This window comes from Drosophila elegans, unplaced genomic scaffold, assembly GCF_018152505.1.
Source record: "Drosophila elegans isolate 14027-0461.03 unplaced genomic scaffold, ASM1815250v1 contig_183, whole genome shotgun sequence".
Classification (NCBI taxonomy): Eukaryota; Metazoa; Arthropoda; class Insecta; order Diptera; family Drosophilidae; genus Drosophila; species Drosophila elegans.
This window is the reverse complement of record NW_024545550.1, coordinates 4,983,627-4,999,649: the sequence shown is the minus strand read 5'-3', so window position 1 is coordinate 4,999,649 and position 16,023 is coordinate 4,983,627. Positions and strand designations below refer to the sequence as shown.

General features: G+C 48.6%; 6 protein-coding genes across 6 annotated transcripts; 3 read left to right on the top strand and 3 right to left on the bottom strand.

Moving 5' to 3' along the window:
• Positions 1-633: 633 nt before the first annotated feature.
• LOC108143434 (ATPase inhibitor A, mitochondrial) lies at positions 634-6,185 on the bottom strand. Its single transcript, XM_017267849.2, has 4 exons — positions 6,165-6,185; positions 5,882-5,956; positions 5,447-5,591; positions 634-939 (listed from the first exon to the last, which is right to left on the bottom strand). Exons 2-4 carry the CDS (start codon positions 5,929-5,931, stop codon positions 811-813), a joined length of 324 nt encoding a protein of 107 aa, XP_017123338.1. The 5' UTR covers positions 5,932-5,956; positions 6,165-6,185; the 3' UTR covers positions 634-810.
• Positions 1,233-3,107, top strand: LOC108143431 (protein yellow). Its single transcript, XM_017267845.2, has 3 exons — positions 1,233-2,068; positions 2,132-2,881; positions 2,939-3,107. The coding sequence occupies exons 1-3, from the start codon at positions 1,658-1,660 to the stop codon at positions 3,068-3,070; spliced, it is 1,293 nt and encodes a 430-aa protein (XP_017123334.1). The 5' UTR covers positions 1,233-1,657; the 3' UTR covers positions 3,071-3,107.
• LOC108143432 (protein yellow) lies at positions 4,026-5,421 on the top strand. Its single transcript, XM_017267846.2, has 2 exons — positions 4,026-4,291; positions 4,345-5,421. Exons 1-2 carry the CDS (start codon positions 4,096-4,098, stop codon positions 5,385-5,387), a joined length of 1,239 nt encoding a protein of 412 aa, XP_017123335.1. The 5' UTR covers positions 4,026-4,095; the 3' UTR covers positions 5,388-5,421.
• Positions 6,186-6,809: 624 nt separating the features above from the next.
• Positions 6,810-8,009, bottom strand: LOC108143433 (serine protease grass). The gene is made up of 4 exons (XM_017267847.2): positions 7,790-8,009; positions 7,616-7,658; positions 7,408-7,559; positions 6,810-7,352 (listed from the first exon to the last, which is right to left on the bottom strand). Exons 1-4 carry the CDS (start codon positions 8,007-8,009, stop codon positions 6,928-6,930), a joined length of 840 nt encoding a protein of 279 aa, XP_017123336.2. The 3' UTR covers positions 6,810-6,927.
• An 882-nt stretch (positions 8,010-8,891) lies between these two features.
• Positions 8,892-15,074, top strand: LOC108143420 (protein virilizer). Its single transcript, XM_017267824.2, has 6 exons — positions 8,892-9,065; positions 9,126-9,805; positions 9,869-12,768; positions 12,832-13,528; positions 13,588-14,649; positions 14,715-15,074. The coding sequence occupies exons 1-6, from the start codon at positions 9,000-9,002 to the stop codon at positions 14,887-14,889; spliced, it is 5,580 nt and encodes a 1,859-aa protein (XP_017123313.1). The 5' UTR covers positions 8,892-8,999; the 3' UTR covers positions 14,890-15,074.
• LOC108143422 (5-formyltetrahydrofolate cyclo-ligase) lies at positions 14,995-15,969 on the bottom strand. The gene is made up of 3 exons (XM_017267826.2): positions 15,651-15,969; positions 15,338-15,593; positions 14,995-15,275 (listed from the first exon to the last, which is right to left on the bottom strand). Exons 1-3 carry the CDS (start codon positions 15,843-15,845, stop codon positions 15,043-15,045), a joined length of 684 nt encoding a protein of 227 aa, XP_017123315.1. The 5' UTR covers positions 15,846-15,969; the 3' UTR covers positions 14,995-15,042.
• Between the last annotated feature and the right edge of the window lie 54 nt (positions 15,970-16,023).

Here is a 16,023-nt window from a genome sequence, read left to right as displayed (position 1 = left end):
TATTTCTGTTTATTTGTAGAAAGTCTATGCAAAGTTTTTTTAACAACATAATTATGTGGTTTACACGCTAAAAACTGAATGAAAGCTGGACAAGTTTGCTAATTAAGCAATGATTTGCATTTTTAGTATCGGCTGAGTTTGGCGAATTTATATTTTGTGGAGATGCGCGATCTAAACACTCTTCATACTCATTTACCATTGGTGCTTCACAAACTTTATAATATATCCCATTTATTTTGCTTTATTGATATTGTCAAGGCGTTGATTGGTTCAAGTAGTGTTTGTACTTGGGGCTTCTGGGACTATTGATTTCCAAGCAAAAGCTTTTTGATTATAAGTATCATTTGATCATTTTTCTGGGAAATAACTTTATACGCTTCTTTTATTTGATGAAAAATTCGGCAAATAAAAAATTGGGGAAACTAAAAAGTAACAAATTTGAAAAATAGCAAATCCCATTATAATACATTCGATTTTTTGGGAATATAGCTGTTTCACCCCTCTTAAAGTTTTACCGATCGTAAGCCCCTGACCATATTTATTAACATACATCATTAACAAGTTGTAGCACGAGCCACTGATGTGCTTCAGAGCTATCATCTATGGCTGCTAGATTTATGTCCAAGTTAAGCCTTTAAAATGTGGATATTTTATTGATGCGGTTTCGAATACATTTAACATTTTTTGAGTAATTGGTGGTAGTAGTACATGCTGAGCACTTGAAAAAATACAAAAGGGAGTGAAATGCAGTTAAGTGAATGTCCCGAGTTAGCACATCTGTGTGGTCACCTTCTCCCGCTGGCCCATCGCTCACTTGTGCAGGTTTTCGAGGAACTCCTTGTGGCGCTGAATGGCCTCCTCGTGTTCCTTGATCTGCTGGTGGTGGAACTCGGCCTGGTGAATCTGGTCGTTCTTGAGGCGATCCAGCTGCTCCCTTTGCTGCAAGAAATCCAATTTAAACAGAAAAATTCTCGATTAGCCGGTGTCGAAAACAATTAAAGATAGCGAGTCGTAAAAAACTAATTACGAGTTAGCTAAACCCGCCCACCCTTGGAGCGTCTCATCAATAATAATAATAATGGTCTGTCATCATTAGCTGTCGGCCATATAAGTGGCTTTGGCTCAAGTCGTTCCCGAGCGTAAACAATTCCAGCTTTTGTCAACGTCCAAAAGACAAATATTTGGTTAACAATTCCAAGCACGCAGTCGTCTCACAGTCGCACCAAGAAACGGGCAGCATAAAACTGTAAGTGTGCGAAAAAGACCGGGGGAAAACCACCTGCCAATGAACCTGAATCAGCATCAGCATCAGCATCAGCATACCAACAAAGCCTGCCGTTCTTCTGCCTGCTCATCTTCTGACGCCCAGAAAAGCCTGTTTTCAGTTGATAGTTGGCTTCCGATGTGAGACGACGAAGAAAGTGTTGGCAAATCGGGGTCACCGTATTAAGTTATCGCGCAATTCAGGCCGCATCTGGCCAAATATCAATAAAGTTAACTCTCTTAATCGGCCGTCACAAGCTAGACAAAGCCGCACTCTGCGATCTCCGCCAGCGCCTCTCTTCCATCCACTTATCAGGCCCCCAAAAACCAACTTGGTTGATAAGCAGCTGCCCTTAGTTCGACCAGAACACTTCCCATCCGACTCTGCTGCGGAATGGAGCACCTCCGGATATTGTTGATCGGCCTCTCGCTGGCGCTGGCCCAGGGTTACGGCCCCGGGACTGGAGGATCGCGTCCCGTGCGCACTGTGGAAACGCTGACGCAGTGGCGCCAGCTGGAGTATGGCTTTCCCACGGCCCAGGATCGCGAGAATGCCCAGTCGGCGGGCAACCTGGTGCCGGAGAATGGCACGCCCATCGACGTTCAGGCGCAGTATATGGCCAATGGCAAGACCAGGCTGTTCACCACCATTCCACGGTTTGTCACCGGCATACCCTATACACTGGCCACCGTCTCCGAGACGCAGGCCAGGAATGGTCCTCTCCTGCAGCCGTATCCCAGCTACTCCTGGCACAATGGCAACGGCGAGAACTGCGATCTGATCACCTCCGCCTTCCGTGTGGCTGTAAGTTGAAATGGATCAAAGATTGTTAAGATCAGGATCATCTGGGCAATTAATCTCTTCCAGATAACCGAATGCAACCAGATGTGGGTCATCGATTCGGGTGTAATCGGCACCACCCAGCATTGTCCGCCGCAGTTGCTGCAATTCGACCTGAGTACGGATCGCCTGTTGCACCGCTACCGCTTCCCGAACACCACCTACATCCCGAGTGGCTCCCTCTTCATCACGCCCAATGTTCTGGTGCAGGATCCTCCGCCCAGGGGCTCTTGCAGTCGCACCATGATCTACGTGGCCGATGTTAGCTATCATGGCCTGGTCGTTTACGATCACCAGGCGCAGACCTCGTGGCGGGCAGAGAACCGCTTTATGTATCCCGATCCCGACTACGGCCAGCACACTATTGCCGGCGAGAGCTTCAATCTGATGGACGGCATGTTTGCCCTCAACAACGACAAGCGCAATCTGTACTTCCACCCGTTGGCCAGTGTAAGTGAGTATTCCGTGCCGCTGAGTGTGCTGAATCGGCAGGAGAACTGGGCCAATGGACCGGAAGCGATGCCGGAGCAGTTCACCCTGCTGGGCAGGCGGAGGAGCGAGTGCGCCGCATCCGCCTTGGATGGTAAGGGCAACATCTACTGCGTCACCTTCAATCCCATCAAGCTATTTGTCTGGAACGTGAACACGCCGTATAATTCACGCAGTTTCGGCAATTTGCCGGCCAAATCCAGTGAGCTGCAGTTTGTCAGCGGCATGAAGGTGGTCCGCACCCCGGATGGTCAGGAGGAGCTCTGGATGCTCTCCAATCGCTTTCAGGTGGGATCAATCTAGCGAAATAAGGTTTAATACTAAGCACATATTTCTCATCTTTAGAAAATCTCCGCCGGTACAGTGAAATCCAGTGAGGTTAACTTCCGCATTTTGCGACGCAAGTTGGATGATGTTCAAGGAGGAGTTTTCTTTTCAAACGACGACGATCTTTCCAATCGTCTGGTGTTTAACTAGTGATTAACTAAACCAACTAAACTAATGTATGTAAATATTTGTGTGGTTGTGAAGTTTATTGGGTGGGAAATCCAACGTGAGTGGGTAAAGGAATTTTATCATCGCCCTTTCTCGAATTGTAAATTATGTACATAAATGGGAACATTCTGATTATGAAAGTGTAAATATTTATGTATATATTTCAGAAACTCATTCCAAGGAACAGCTAAAATTTTATTACTGGCGATAAGCTGAGTTTACATACGCCAAGGCGCTAATTTACCTGAAGTGAGTTTATTGGAAACTTGAGTTTCTTCTGGAAAAAACTTGAAACTCTTAGAAGTTTATTTTAAGCTTTTCATAATAAAGTATTTTTTTTTTTAACGATAATAGCTGAAAAACTATTTGTGTACGATTCAAGTGTAAACAATTGTGTAGGTTCGGAATCGAAAAGATTTGATGATTTGATTTGGTTCATCTTACATAATATGTGCTTATTATTTTCACTTTCAAAGCTCTTACGGCATAAAAATTGAGGCAGAGTTCAGGGTCACTGTTATCGCCAGATGATTGGGCAAGACTACAACGACCACAAGGCTTAGGAGTCCGAATGGCCTGAGATTAGACATGATTCCTTGCCAACAACTGACCTTAACCGTTTCAAACTTTTGACGACACATGCAATCTGTAACCATCAACGTTCAAAAACTGGATTGCGAACTAAATTGTATCGACGGGATAATTGATAACACTTAATGGGACAATGAACCGACCAATCGGACCAAATGGGTGGCGTGCATAATTAGCCAACACCAGCAACTTGTTTTCCGAGGTGTCCACCAGTAAACAAACGGCCACGGCTCGACCAGAATTCCAGTGCACAGAGTTTTGTGTGTGCAATTAAACCAGTTACAAAAGCTGACCCGCTTAGCCTGCCGAGTGGCTGGCCGGATTAGAAAGACATGGGCCAGCGGTCCGTCGCGCAAGCGCAGTATCCGCTGGGACTTTAAGTGGAGTAGTCGGCGCGAAAGTGAAAGGATTACAACATGCAGCGTTTGATTCTCTTTGGAGCCTGCTGTGTCTTGTGGCTGGCGGCAACCAACCAGGCCTTGGAAAGTGTTTTTGGAGCCTACAACCTAGAGTTTGAGTTCCCATCGCCGCAGGAAAGGGAGCGAGCGATCAAGGAGGGCCTTTACGATCCGGGCAGCGTGATCCCCATCGATGTGGACGTTTACTACAAGCGTGAGAGCTCCTTTTCGCCTTCATAAAAGCTGGCCTAACATGCTCCATTTTAGATGGCGATGCCACGCCTTCGATCTTCGTGACCATTCCGCGTTTTGCCAAGGGTGTGCCATACTCGCTGGCCTACGTCACCAACGAAATGCGACCGAATGGAACTCTGCTGCAGGCTTATCCCAGCTACGAGTGGCACCGATCCCACGGAGCCGATTGCAATGGCTTGACTTCTGTGTACCGAACCCAGATAGACGAATGCGGACGGATGTGGATCCTGGACAGCGGCGAGATCGACTTCATCCAGTACTGCCCGCCGCAGCTGTACGCCATTGACTTGGAGAGCGGGAAGGTTGTACATCAGTACAAGATGCCCAAGCGGTTGTACAAGGAGGGCGTGAGTCGTTTCGTTACGCCCACCGTGGAACTGGATTCCCAAAACTGCGACGTGGGATTCGTGTACATGGCGGACTCCATTGGGCATGGCATTGTGGTGTACGACGTGGCCGCCCAAAAGTCGTGGCGGATTGAGAACAAGTTCACGTATCCCCATCCGGACTTTGGCACGTTCACCATAGCCGGTGAGAGCTTCCAGCTGTGGGATGGCACTGTTTCGACCACACTCACACCCCACGGATTGGGAGGTCGCCGGATGATGTACTTCCACTCGCTGTCCAGCGACTGGCAGATGGCCATCCCGCTGGATGTGGTCAACAATGGCAGCAACTGGCGGCTGAACGACGTGAGCGCCGCCCTGGATCAGTTCCAGGTGCTGGGTAAGCGAGGAAGCCAGTGCGTGGGCACGGCCATGAGTGAGTCCGGTTTCTTGATCTGCGGCCTGGTTCAGCCCGCTAGCATTTTGGCCTGGAACACCCGCACTGCGTACCGTCATCAGAATCTGGTGATGCTGGTGGAGGACGAACAGCGTCTGCAGTTCGCCAGCGGCCTAAAGATCGTGCGGAACCACCAGGGCAAGGAGGAGCTCTGGGTCCTGTCGAATCGGCTGCAGAAAGCCTTTGGCGCGGGCCTGGATTTCAAAGAGATCAACTTTCGCATTCAAAAGTGTGGGGTTGAGGAGCTGCTCGGCGGCAGGCCGTGCTACTAAATCGGCTGCTCAATAAAGCTAATGAATGATGAAATGGGCTGGTCTTTGGGTTCACTCACCTTCTTGTAGAAGTACTCCTCCTCGCGGGCAGCCTCCAGCTTGCCAAAAGCGCCGCCAGCCTCGCGGATGGCTCCGCCGCCACCGCCTCCTCGGCCGGCGCCACTGCCAAGGTCGCCCACCTGGCTGCCGCTCATCTTGGCCAGCCTGTGGAGCGGGAAAAGCGAATCTTGTAGAATCTTCTCTTTCGGTTTTGTGCAGTTACGCAACAATTAAGTGAAGGTGAAGTCAGCATAGAATGCACATACACACGCACGCAAAGTGAAAGCGATTTCGATGGGATCGAAGTTGCTTATCTTATCGTACATATGTACATTAAATGGAAAATGGAAGTGCGAGGCATGCATAACACCTAATAATTACTAGGTATTAAGTTCTCTTATTATTTTTAAACCAATTAACTGGGTATGAGGGTATAAAATATGTATAAAACTCACTGGATTCCAGCGGGGTACAGGCGGGATGCGCTACGACGTACGACGAACATTCTGATTTCTTTTTAAGTTGACAAACTAAAAGAAAACAAAAGAAGATAAAAGTTAAAAATTAAAGTTTTCTAAAAGAGCAAAAAGATTAAAGTTAACTGTAAAGCGGTTTCCTTCATTTTGCCGAGTGCATTAAACTTTTCAATCAGCCAATACGCAATAAGAGCACATATATTTTCAGCTCATTCTTTGTTTATTGTTAGCATAAAATATACCCTACACTGGCAAATAATACCTATACACAATTAATGCAGAAATATTGCGGCGCGGTTGAACTTTACTTGTTTTTTACGCGACGAAAGTTTTTCGCTGAGTGTGACCGTTTCCGCACCGTCAAATAATACCTTCGCGGTAGAGATGTGCGATAGGTTTCCCGGTTCAAATCGAGTATTCTCCAGATCTTATCGATAGTAAAAACGGTTTTCCGGTTCGGGTCGATTTTGGTCCCATTTGTACTCGAATTTACCGATAGTGGAAACGACAGTTTTATTAAGTTTTATTAACGAAACCGAAACTTGCGCTAAATTGAACTACTTCATAATCAGAACCCCAAAAAACTTTAAAACGCTAAAATTTGCAAAATCGCATCCCCTAAGATGTGGACAAAATAATAAAATCACTAACATTTCTGTTCACTCTTTCAGATAACAGAGGCTAAATGTGTCAACTGAAAGTATGTGCTATATACGCAAGCTAGTCTTTTTAGTTCTGAAGATTTACGGATGAAACTTTCACAAAAGTTTTCTTTCTTAAGCAGATAACATATAAGATGGAACTGATCGGATTGGACGACGATACCATTAGCTTTAATCGAAACATTCAGAGTAATAAATCCTTCCTTTTTCGTTTTTAAATTAAAATTCAAAGTAAACTGTCAATGTTTCTTTTTACTCAGATTTGGGTGTATATTGTGCATTTATTAAATATGAAAATAATTGAAAAGTTTATTGCTGCTTTATTAAATAAAATTGTTTTGTGCTTTGCTTTTGGTTTTTTGTTTACAAATAACGTATTTCTTGAACTGTTGGCCTCTGGCCATATTCTTTCAGAGCTTCCAAAATCCAGTCCATATAGTGGAATACATTTGTGTAAACAGTTGCGCTATTACAGAACTCCGAACCATAACTGACGATACCGATCTGGAAAGTCTGATTCCTATACTTGTACAGTAGCTCAGCGCTCAACGGGCCGCCGGAATCTCCAGCACATGCGTCGCTTGTCTGATCATAAGCACATAATTGGGATTGACCAACGTGTCTGGTATAGTGTTGGCTGCATTTTGACTGACTGATAAGATGTACATAGGCTGTCTGTAGAATATTGCTGCTTTGACCGCTTTCACTCTTGCCCCAACCAGCGATCATAAATGGTATAATGGGTCTTATTGTCTCGTGGACGGCGAGGCAAATCGGTCTGACATAGTCTTGTGAAAAGATTTTTTGTTTAGAAGGTTCCTATTTGTTATCCCATTAAATTACCTGAAAACTGCACCGCTCTTTTTAACCGAAGCAATCCTATGTCATACTTAAAGTTATCATAGTTGAAACCTTGGTGAACAACTTTTAAGTCGGCTTCAATTTCATAGGAATTCTCGGGACTCATAGTGTCGTATTCGCCCAAGCGAACCCGCCTAAAAAGAGAAATAATAATATATCTATGCAAAAAAACAAATATAAGCATTGATACATAATATTGTTGGATACACAGTGCGCCGCCGTCAGAACAAAGCCTGGAACAAATAAATAATTTGAATTGTATATGAATATATTAAGCTGCGATATTGATATTTTGTACCGCACTTATACAGAATTTATTGACTTAACTAAAATAACAATTCAATAATAAGATAAATATACGTACTACAGGTAATGAGTGAGCCACCACAAATCGGACTCTCCACGATCAACCGAACCATCCATGGATTCGAAAATGGGTCTGCATCTTTACCTCCTTTAATTTTGGGACCTATATCGCTTTTTTTTTTTGTTCCACATTCCGGTTCGAGTAGATAAGCCGATCCGTCTTCAACCTCTATAAAAAGGCAGAATAGAACCACGATTTTCGCTACGTCGACCTTCATGATATTGAAAACGTACTGAATGAGAACCCAGCCTGTTGCGCGAATCACTTATAACATAACATTTTTCGCCATTTCTTGATAAAGACTTCGACCTAAGAGTTCAACATGCCGATTATGAAATATACACGATTCGTTTTTATATAATTACGAATAGTAATATAATTTTGTATTTTAAGCAATTAACTACCAATACAAAACTTTTTTAGTCCTATTCAAGGGGTACGCAAATGGTTTTGAGCAAATTGCAGTATACCATAGCTACCATCTTAAAGCAAAGTATTAAATAAAAATAAATTATGATTTGCTATGAAAAAAGTAATAGCCTAGGCCACTTGACAAGTTTTGTAATAAATTTGCAATTTTTGGTAAATTCCATTTATAAAATAACAATATTTTTCCATATTGATACATATTTTATTATGCTTATATTTAATTTATAAAACAAGAAAGAAAGCAAACTTCGCAAAACCGAAGTTTATACACCCTTGCAGATGTTACAAAAATATAATATTCCTTAAAACATTTAAATTTGGATTTGTACGCGTATATGTTTAAAAACTTAAAAGCTATGATAATTTTTAGCTCAACTATTCGATTGTTCCTTTGGCAGCTGTATTACTAAACCATTAAAATGTTCACAAATTTGTTGTTTCCAAAATTAAAAAATAGAAAAGTTAATTTTTTTTTTTATGTTTTGATGGTTGTTCTATATTTTAAAGTCGGAAGATTTTAATAAAATAAGCTCTGCAAGGGTTAATATTAATATTTGAGTTTAGTTTTTAATTTTTATCGTTTGGTTTTTTAAATTCAGCCGCCAAGACTACGAATAAGATCGATAAATTTACAGGTGTCGACTTGTACAAAAGATATCGGTATTTTTTACTGCCCGAAAGTTGGTAACACTGCGTTCGCATTTGACGATTATTTTTCTTAAAAATAAATAAAAACTGCTGGATTCCGTTGATTTAAGCACAAATAAAAACTGCAAACATGGCCGAGGTCGACGATGGGTCCGAGCTGCTATTTTTCGACACCTTCTCGCACGAGGAAGTGACAGTAAGTGGCAGCAAAGAGTCTACGAGGAGCAGTCTCTGACCTGCACTCTTTTTTTCGCAGGACATCAATTTGGATTTGGTACAGTTTCCCAAGCCGGTCTTCATCACCCAGGTGCGGATCATTCCCCTGGGCGCCCGTGTGCAGGCGGACTTTCCCGGCGGCGTTCGCCTGGGAGCCACAAATCCATCCAAGTTCGATCTGGAGTTCTTCGTCAACGACCTGGGAATGCCGGCTGCGTCGGCCTTCGAGAATCTCGGCCTGCTGCGGTACAACCAGAACGACTGCATCCACCTGGATTGCTCGCAGGAGAAGATCGTAACGGACGGATTGGTGCTGCGCGGCTGGTACAGCACCATCACCCTGGCCATATACGGCATCTTCACCAACTCGGTGACCGAGCCCATTGCCAGTCCGACGCTGCCCTGCGAGCCTGTGGGCCCGGAGATTAGTAACCTGAGTGGCGAGGTGCTCTTGCCGGAGGATGCGCTGAAGGACGAGTGGCAGGAGCCGATGCAGGCTGAAATGCTGGTCGCCCACAAGGGCAACGTCAGCGACTACGACCCGGAGGACATGGAGTACGGGCTGTCGCGGGAGCACTACCACCAGCACGCAGAGGAGCAGGAGCAGCGCGAGATGCGCCGCCTGAGGCGTTCCACGCACTCCACGGACCACTCGCCGCCTCCGCCGCCTAGAAGATCACACACGCACTCGGAGAGCAACGACCGGGAGTACATCAGATGGTGAGTAGAAATCGAACCGACCCGCTTTAAAAGATTCCAATACATACAGGCCTTTTAATTCAGTTCACGCGACAAGGGCTCCAGGGATTGGTCACGTTCGCCGGAATACTCCAGCCATCGGTCGCGTCGCAAGCGGTCGGAGAGATCTCGCTCCGATGTGGACGAGCACAAGTGGCCCCGGACACCGCCGGCTTCAATTGACTCACCCACGCGACCACGTTCCCCCGATACGATGGACTACGAAGACGACGACTCGCGCTCCCACTACAAGATGCAGTCCTCGCACTATAGACACTCCTCGGAGTCGCTGCATCGTGGTGAGCGCGATCGGGACGACGAGGATCGTTCATGTACGCCACAGGAGCAGTTCGAGCCCATTCTCAGTGACGACGAAATAATAGGGGACGACGAGGAGGACGATGCAGTGGATGCGGCTGCCATTGCAGAGTACGAGCGGGAACTGGAGGCCGCGGCGGCCGCTGCGCCGCCGGCCATCGATGCTTTCGAGCCCTGGCAGAAACCACTGTTGGTCTACGAAGGGGATATGGCTGCCCACTTCAGCAAGGAGTTGGAAACCCTAAAGCTGCTCTTCAAGAAGCTGGTCCTGCAAACCCGCTGCGAGAACGTGACTGCCTTCAGCGAGGAGCATGGCGCAAGTGTGGACGAAAGGGAGCAATTCGTGTACTTGGGCGAGCAACTGAACAACCAATTGGGCTACTTGGCCCAGCACTTCAAGAGAAGGAACTTTGTGCTGCAGCAGTTCTTTGGAAACGATGAAGTACATTTGCGCCAGGCTGCCAACGTGCTTCAGATTGCCCTGAGTTTCCAGGCTGCCTGCATGCAACCCCAGCCAGCTTTCAAGATCCGGCACATCAAGCTGGGCGCCCGAATGGCCGAGCTGCTCGGCAGCAGTGAGGACCTCTTCCAGCACTTGCTAAAAGAGCATCAATTTGACACATTCGAGGCAGTGTTCCGGCTGTATCACGAACCATACATGGCCCTGTCCATTAAGCTGCAGCTTCTCAAAGCGGTTTACGCCCTGCTGGACACCCGAATGGGTATCGAGCACTTTATGGCCTCGAAAAACAATGGCTACCAGATGATTGTAGAGTCCATCAAGGAGGCCAAATTGACGAGGACCAAATTCGCCCTGCAGGCGATCATTAAGAAACTGCATTTGTGGGAGGGCCTGGAGAGTATACAGATCTTGTGCCGACGGCTCTTCGTGGACAGGATATTGATCCCTGGCAATCTGGACCAGATGGAGGAGACCGTGATACTTTGTCAGCAAATAGAGTTCGCCTTTGAAATGCTGATGGACGCATTGTTTTCCAGCCAGCTGAGCTACCTGCAACCGCGACGCTTTCTGCCTGTGTCCAAGAAGTTCGAAGTGGTCACCGATCCCACGGCGCAACGCGGCTTCGCAAATGCCCTGCAGTCCTACTTGGGACAGCACTCTTTGGCGGAATCGTTGCTGGTAATGTTGGGAAACTGCAAGGAACTGCCGGCCACCACCTATCTGAGTATGCTGGACTTGATGCACACCCTGCTCCGGTCCCACGTAGGCATTGATTACTTTGTGGATGACGCCTTTCCTGTTACGCAGACGATTGTTGCTATTCTGCTCGGTTTGGATGAGGTGCCTAGAAATCCAGAGGAAAAGGAGGCCAAGCCGGAAAAGTTAGAACCCGAGGACAAGCCAATGGAGGTCACTAACGAATCGGTGCTTGCAGGCGGAGAGAACCCAAGTTTACCTACTCCAGGTGAGGAGCTAAAGCCTACTCCTGCCACGGTTCCGGTTTCGGTTGCGGTTCCAGCTGCCGCACCTGTTCCGCAAATGCGACCCAGGCCAATCCTTCGGCCAGTGCTGCCACGCCTGGCCAGACTGGGCATCGAAATGTCGTACAAGGTGCAGACACGTTACCACCTGGACGCCATTGTCTATGCAGCCGCTGCTCCCGAATACGATGCCGTCAAGTTGGCCACGCATATGCATGCCATTTACTCGCAGACCTGCGACCCCGCTGGACGCCAGCACACCGTGGAGGTGCTGGGTCTCAATAACAACCTCAAGATCTTCATGGATCTGATCAAGAAGGAGCAGCGCCTGCAGACGCAACGCCAGCTCAGTTCCCCGGGCACAAAGTACAAGAGCCCGGTGCTGAGCTATGCCGTCGATATGGTGGACGCCTGTGTCCGCTATTGCGAGCAGTTGGACTACCTAATCGAGCATGGTGGAGTGATCCTGGAGCTGGCCAAGAACCACGAGACCTTTGAGCCCTCGGTGTCGGCGGTGTTGCAGGAGATGTACGTGTACATGAAGCCCCTCGAGGCCATTAACGTGTTCGTCTATGATGACATCATGCCGCTGGTGGAGGTGATAGGCCGCTCTCTGGACTACCTGACCACGTTCCCGGGAGACTTAATTATGGCCCTGCGGATTTTGCGTTACCTTTCGATCAGTAAGCCGGTTGCCGGTCAAAAGGCTCCCCCCGTGACCGAGGAGCTGAAACATCGCTTCGTGGCCCTGCAGTTGTATGCGGCGGATGGTGTCCAGCTTTGCATCCAGATCATGGAGCGATTGTGTGCCTACTTCGAGCAGCCTGGTGCCCACGCTCCAGCCCTGATGACCATCCAAGGAGTGCACTGCTGCCAGATAATGCTGCCCACACTCCAGATCCTCCGCGAGCTGCTCTCCTACGCGATCCTGTGCAGAGATGGCACCTACAAGGATCTCACTGCCATCGACCACCTGGTAAAGGTGTACTACCTGCTCTACTACTATCCCACGCGCTGTCAGGCGGGTCTCGAGGTGGAGCAGTGCAAGATGGAGGTGGTCCAGACACTGCTAGCTTATACTCAACCCAATGAACAGGACGAGGAGTCGCTGCACAAGTCCCTCTGGACGCTGATGATCAGGGAGGTGCTTAAAAATATCGATGGGCCAGCACACTTCATTCCAGGTAAGCTCATCTCGGAAACTAGATTTTCCTTCATCTTATATGTTTCATAAACCTTTTAAACAGGACTCAAACTTCTCGCGGAGCTGCTGCCTCTCCCGCTGCCGATGCCGCAGCCACTTTGCGACCAACTGCAGCAGCAGCACAAGCAGCGGCTCATCACCGAGCGGAAACTGTGGTCAGCCCACCTGCATCCCCAGAGCGGACAGATTGCCAAGCTGGTGGAGGCACTGGCTCCGTCCAGTTTCCCTCAGCTTTCGGAGCTGCTGCAGCGCGTCTGCATGCAGCTGTCGGATCTGGCGCCCAACATGACGCTGCTGATCGCCAAGACCATCACGGAACTGCTGTGCAATGAATATCAGACCTCCAACTGTATTCCCACCACCAACTTGGAACGACTGCTCCGTTTCTCCACGCGTTTGTGCGCCTTTGCACCCTTGAAGAGTTCCATGCTGTCCATACTGTCGGGCAAGTTCTGGGAACTTTTCCAGTCGCTACTCGCACTGAATGAATTCAACGACGTGGTGTCCAATTGCCAGGAGGCTGTGCACCGCATTTTGGACAGTTTCCTCGACTCCGGAATCTCGCTCATCTCGCACAAGTCTACGGCCTCGCCAGCGCTCAATCTTTCTGCGGCTCTGCCGCCCAAGGAACTGATTCCCCGGATTATCGATGCTGTCTTCAGTAACTTGACCAGTGTGGAGGTCACCCACGGCATATCCATTCTGGCGGTGCGCAATTTGGTCATTCTCACAGAGCATGAGTAAGTTTAGATTTTAAAAGATTTAAAGAATGAGAAAATAATGTAATCTTAATCGGCAGCTTCACCTTCTATCACCTGGCGCAGTTGCTCAAGCAGAAGATCACCGAGTTCCAGGCGTGGATGGAGCGCGTAATCCTGCACAACGAGACGGTGGAGTACAACGCCAACATAGAGTCTCTAATCCTGCTGCTGCGTTCGCTAACCCAAATCGAACCGCCGCCCACAATGTCGGCCATGCCGCATCGCACCCTGAAACTGGGGGCCGCAGAGCTGGCCCAACTGGTGGAGTTCCAGGACATTGAGCTGGCCAAGCCACCGGTGCTTAGTCGCATTCTCACCGTCATGGAGAAGTACAAGGCGGTGGCCAATGAGGCGGCGCTGAGCGACCTCAAGCAACTTATTCTGCTGCAGGCCTCGAAGCAGGAGATCATGGCAGGAACCAGCACTGAAACGCCAACTGAGGGTGAGGGAGAGGGTAATCTCTCAGCCGCCAGCTGCAGTGGATCCCTGACCGTGGAACCATATCTGCCACAGGCCGAGGGCATAGTCACACAGTACGAGGCGCGGCCGATCTTCACCAGATTCTGTGCCACGGCCGAAAATGCCCAGCTCACGGCTCGCTACTGGCTGGAACCGTTGCCCATCGAACTGATTGAGGACATGAACGAGCCCATCTACGAGCGTATTGCCTGCGATCTCACCGATTTGGCCAACGTGTGTCTCAATCCGGACTTGAATGTGGCTGGCGATAGCAAGCGGGTAATGAACTTATCCGGCTCACCGCAATCAAATCGTGAAATGACGCCAACGGCACCGTGCTTCCGCACCCGGCGGGTGGAAGTGGAGCCAGCCACTGGGCGTCCAGAGAAGAAGATGTTCGTCTCGTCGGTGAGGGGCCGTGGTTTCGCTCGTCCTCCACCTTCCAGGGGCGATCTCTTCCGCTCGCGTCCACCCAACACTTCAAGACCGCCCTCCCTACATGTCGATGACTTTCTGGCCCTGGAAACTTGTGGCGCCCAGCCTACAGGACCCACAGGCTACAACAAGATTCCCTCCATGCTTAGAGGCTCCAGAGTGGGACGCAATCGGGGATCCCGCATTTCGGCAGCAGCTGCTTTTAGGTGGGTTGCGTTGTTGTATCTATTTAACGACTGATTGCAAAGCAAAATTTCTTTCATTTTAACAGGCAAAAGAAACTGATGCGCATTGGTTCGCCCTCCAGCTGGGCAGAGTCCGCCGGATCCTATCGGTCGGGCTCGGACTCGCATTTCAATAGCAGCGACTCTCACTATTCCTCGCCCCACTACAGTGGAAGATCGCGTGGGCGTGGCCTGCGCTCCAGACCATCCTACTTGAGGTAGGAGGAACAGACTGGCCGCCAATTTCAGTTTCCATAGGTATACAAACCAACCAGTTGGTTGATAGTTAAGCAGTTTAACTACATTACTCAGAAAAACATGTGCAGATGTTGTATTAGCTCACTGTATGTCCCCAATTTGTATATAAGCTTAAAGTTAGTTTTCTGTAATTACACTGTGCAAACGGACATCGTGCGTCTCCATGGGCAGCTCCTCGTTGCTGACGATCTGCTCGTTGAGGGCCAGTGCCATCAGGGAGATCTTCTTGTGCGGATACTTGTCCGCGTGCTGCTTCAGGAACTTGTCGTAGTAGCCCATGCCATGGCCCATGCGAGCTCCAGTGCGGGTGAAGGCCACCCCGGGCACAATGAAGAGATCGATGCCGTGTCCTGCAGTTGCGAAATCTCTGTTCAGCAAAGGGAGGAGGTCTAAGGAAGTCAATACAACCCACCATTGGTCATGGCATCTTCACGAGCCTCCTTGAAGTCCGGCTGCTTGATGTTCCACTTGGTCAGCGGAAGGCTCTCGTACTCGTCCATGCCCCGCAATCGGACCATCTTCATCTTGGTGCCCTCGTAGGTGGGCACGAAGACCATCTTCTCCAGCCGGAACATCTCGCAGAGCAGCGCCGTGGTGTCCACTTCCGAGGCTGTGCTCAGGTAGATACTCACCCGCGTTGCCTGTCGAAAAAACTCACTTTGCAGCACCTGATGCAAATGGAACGAACGGATTAGTGATAACCCTTAGCCCTTGTTTGACCTTGCCTTGGCCGTGACTGCTCGAGATTGCCGGGCAATGGCCTCCGTGTCCAGGTTTTTGAGGGCATCCTTCATGCGCTTCCTCAGCGCCACTTTGAGGGTGTTTTGGATAGTAGCCGCCATTCCCGATGCTGGATCTTGCACTGCACACTCGCGCGAACCGGTGAGAACTGTTTCCATCTGGCTTTCTAGCCCGGGCATCTGTAGGTCTCGTCTCCGGCTCTCTTATCAGTTACACTGCTCAACTGTTATCAATCGGTGCTTCCTCTTTGCTGTGTTCGTAAACAAATGGTGGGGGAACAGTCTGCACCAAGAAGGTAAGATTTCCAATGCATAACCAGAGAACCGATCAGCTGTTCAGGGATGGGAGTTATGTTTT